Below are 3,618 nucleotides of genomic sequence, written 5' to 3'. Positions count from 1 at the left end.
TAGATTGAAGTTATATTGAAGGTTTCCTTTACAATAACATATTTATTAATTATTTGCGGGAATTCCATTTTGCAAGCAAGATTGCAGGAAGTGCATGTAGTAATTTTCAAATTCATTGTTATATATCTCTTTGCTATATATCGCAAGGAAAAAAATTTAAGCTGTATAGTATATAATAATAATATATGTTGTTTATCATAATTTTTCCAAACATTTTCAGAGGATTTTACAACAAAGTTTGCAAAACATGATGGACTTCAACTACAACTCTGCTCTTTATCAGCGTTGTTTTCGATAGTTTTGTAGCTTCATTTGCCGGACGGCTTCATTTGTCCATAATTGCTTGTGGTGTAGTTTTTCACTCTTTGATTTACGGCATTTTTACGCATCAGAGCTCAAATAGTTATTTCGCACAATATGCTGCTTTTATTTCTATATTGTTCAATTTATGTCTTTGTTTTTGTGAAAGTAAACAATGGAAAAAAAGAAAAAAAGTCAAAAAAATTGATTTATTCTTTGCTGATTTTATATAGCCTACCTTACAATAATGGCCGACAATGCCATTATTGTAAGGTATTATTGTAATTGCCAAGTCCGGCTTTCTAGCCGCCATATATGCTACTGGGCCGACTCTTCAGAAACATGAAGAAATGTATGGTTACTATTGTAATCGCTACTAAAGAGACAACGTAAAAATTAATTATGTTATAGGACGCCTGTCTGCTTTGTAAAGAAGTGTTTGCTTTAAGTGTGATAAGAGCAGAAATTAAAGTGGTAACGAAAAGAAATATTTACGACTGATATTTCATTTATGGCATTATTAGTGTTATTTTTAAAACATTCTTTTATAAAAATGTCAACATTTACATTGTGCTAAATATCTTCAAGCAATAAGTTATCATTTAAGAAATAAATCACTGAAATTAGTTGTTTTCTAGTTTATTGATATCGACATGCGTTAACAGGTGTCATACTGAAGCTCTATATTTCGTAGAGTCGCGCATTTATAAAGCATTATATTTCTTGATGCAATTGCAGTACTTTATAAAGTTGGCTTAGCAATATTTAAACAGAGAACCACGAAATATTTCAAACACACGTGTGTCTATCGCTATACTTATCCATAGCACATGGAGCACCAATTTATAAAGCTAAATACATCCACAAAAACAAAGCAAACAGCAAAAAAGCTGCCGCATATTGATTGCGTCTTGCCCCGCAGCATAGCCCTTTCTTCTTGGCGTAATATCGAGCTACCTAGATACAAAAAGTTATGATTTAAGTAATCTAATATATTATCGGGCTAATCAATTTATGTACCGTTAATGCGAGTCAAATGAGCCACTTACTTCATCATTAGGGTTGACCTTACTATCAAACCATAAAACCAGACATGGTTCTTTACTGTCTTTGGGAACCACGGCAAAATCGCCTACAAAGACACGTTGGCAGAAGTTTGTTGCATTTTGAAAGATCTCTGAGAAGGATTTGCATTTAGCATTTTCAGGACAAGTGTTGAATCCTGAACATAAAAATCAAAAATATCAATGCAGTGGCAAAAACTTATTCTAAAACAGCGCGAATGTCCGTGCCTGACGTCCAGTTCCATCCGTCCCCCCAGTCGTCTTTGCAGGTGAGATCATTTTTACAGTCGTCGTACCACGCAGTGCACGATGACTCGCAAATAGGAACATTCTTGAAACGCTGGTTTCGATAGGATATTTTCTCCTTAAAAAAAAGAATTGCTGGTTTTTATGGAACTACTTTTTTACAAATCAATTTACGTCCTAATCGTTTCCTTAAAGATTGTATTGAGTAAGTCTATTTACAAGGCATTACAAATGCACTTGTTACCGTCACAATCCATGGACCAACGTTAGGAGAACATTCGTAGAAGCAATTGTCTTGGAAAAATCGTCTTCTGCATTTATCAGACATGCTGCCGCAGTGATCATAACTGAAGTTATACGAATTTTCAGGACCGCTTTGGTGAGACCAATAAGCGGTTTTATTTGTACAGCACGATCTATCTTTCCAAGACGAGCACTAAGAAACACAGATGTTTGCAATCTTAGTGTATAGAGTTAGTGTTAATATTTATACGTTACCGCTTCCCACCTCGGAAAACAATGCGTCTTCGATACTAGGCTTGGATTTGTGGTATTTTGCGTCCAAGCACGTATTGAGAACATCTTCATCAGCTAACACAGTGACAACAAAGATACAAAGCAGTATCCCTTTCAAATACATTTTGCTTATTTGTTCGGCTCAACTACTGGAACAAAATTTCATATAAAGTTTTAACAAATTTTCAGGAAACTGGTATTTGCAGACGAGCACAAAATATGAAAATACTTACTTACGCTGTTCAACTTATAACATTTAAAAAAGTTTAAAAATAACAATTCCTTTTCGCGTTTATAACTTTGCAGTCTCTGTGGGAATTAAGCCTAAAAATTTCCACTCTAAATTCTTGATCCTCATCTTCTTCATATCATTCAAGCACTTTTCTTTTCAAGAAACAATGACATTAAATTTAAATTTTCTTACATACCGAAATCAATGCCTCACCAAAGCTTTAAAAATCCGACAAGGTTTGCTTGACAAATAAGTTTTACACACATGTGGTTGTACACTTGAGCAAGAAACGTCCAAATTACAGTGCTATTCATCATGCCACGCTATAGTACAAGTCCAACGTTACGGCAAATCTTACAAACAGCTCGTGTTTTCTGGAATGTGGCTATTTATCTCTTTAGAAATGGTCACTGTACAGCAAATTTCCGATTATCTTTGTCGCTCAAGGCAACAAATCAATTAGATAATGACCTTGTGGTAATCTATTGCTACAGGGCTATCTACGCTTTTTACCAATTTCAACCAGGATTCGTGTTCTGCCTCATTAAAATAAACCTATAGAGTTAATTGTATAAGTGATTTTGTCTGTGAACTCAGCTCTTAAAGTCAAACGAAAAATACCAAACGGTGTATAGGCAAAATAAAATTTTCAATAATTTATTTTGGTGTTTGTGTAGTAAAGTATACATGGGACGGTTATCCCAATGTGCGTTATCCATACACAAATGCAGCTGATTGTAGGCATAAGGTTGTTATAACACGTTTAGCAATAGCAATGATGTTGTTTTGACATCTGTATATAGGTAATATTTTCCACTTCTTTCGCAAGCGTGTTTTTTGCTTGCACATTTGCAACTGTATCGGAATTGATAGTTGTACTGGCAGATCAGTATAATACAATAACACTGTTATACGATTAGGAACCAAATTTATATCACACGCAAAAAGTTGATAATATTTTTCGCTTCTTATTTATCATATCTAAACAGTGCATAGTGCATAAAAGTAGTATTACCACGTAGCAGTGACTTTGATACATCCAAATCACTCAACCTAAGATTTTAGATTGTGCTATTTTGGCGTTGGTCGATCGCGATTCTAAGCGATGTGGCTCAGTATATAAAACTGTGTGAAGTCTCAGTGAATCCTTCCTGTTAAAGTAGTTTTTTGGTAAGAATACAATCATCCCAGGATAGCATGATTGCACTTGATGAAGCTTTTGTACTGTATGACCAAGTTTTTTTTATATTTTATCTTTCT

At 34.4% G+C, this 3,618-nt stretch overlaps 1 protein-coding gene across 1 annotated transcript; it reads right to left on the bottom strand.

The window, feature by feature from the left end:
* Positions 1 to 923: 923 nt before the first annotated feature.
* Positions 924 to 2,666, bottom strand: LOC143462116 (folate receptor beta-like). The gene is made up of 5 exons (XM_076960159.1): positions 2,119 to 2,666; positions 1,855 to 2,046; positions 1,593 to 1,728; positions 1,350 to 1,522; positions 924 to 1,257 (listed from the first exon to the last, which is right to left on the bottom strand). Exons 1-5 carry the CDS (start codon positions 2,248 to 2,250, stop codon positions 1,144 to 1,146), a joined length of 747 nt encoding a protein of 248 aa, XP_076816274.1. The 5' UTR covers positions 2,251 to 2,666; the 3' UTR covers positions 924 to 1,143.
* Positions 2,667 to 3,618: the final 952 nt, after the last annotated feature.

This window comes from Clavelina lepadiformis, chromosome 6 (assembly GCF_947623445.1).
Source record: "Clavelina lepadiformis chromosome 6, kaClaLepa1.1, whole genome shotgun sequence".
NCBI classification, from domain to species: domain Eukaryota; kingdom Metazoa; phylum Chordata; class Ascidiacea; order Aplousobranchia; family Clavelinidae; genus Clavelina; species Clavelina lepadiformis.
Note: the sequence above shows the minus strand (reverse complement) of the source record. Positions and strands in the feature narration are given on the sequence as shown.

Excerpts from the sequence above, each read along its gene's own strand:
- LOC143462116 (XM_076960159.1), bottom strand. The coding sequence starts at position 2,250 with ATGTATTTGAAAGGGATACTGCTTTGTATCTTTGTTGTCACTGTGTTA. Across the intron at positions 2,047-2,118 it reads AAGACGCATTGTTTTCCGAG|TGCTCGTCTTGGAAAGATAG; the intron begins GTGGGAAGCGGT and ends TGTGTTTCTTAG. Across the intron at positions 1,523-1,592 it reads CGGATGGAACTGGACGTCAG|GATTCAACACTTGTCCTGAA; the intron begins GCACGGACATTC and ends TTTTATGTTCAG.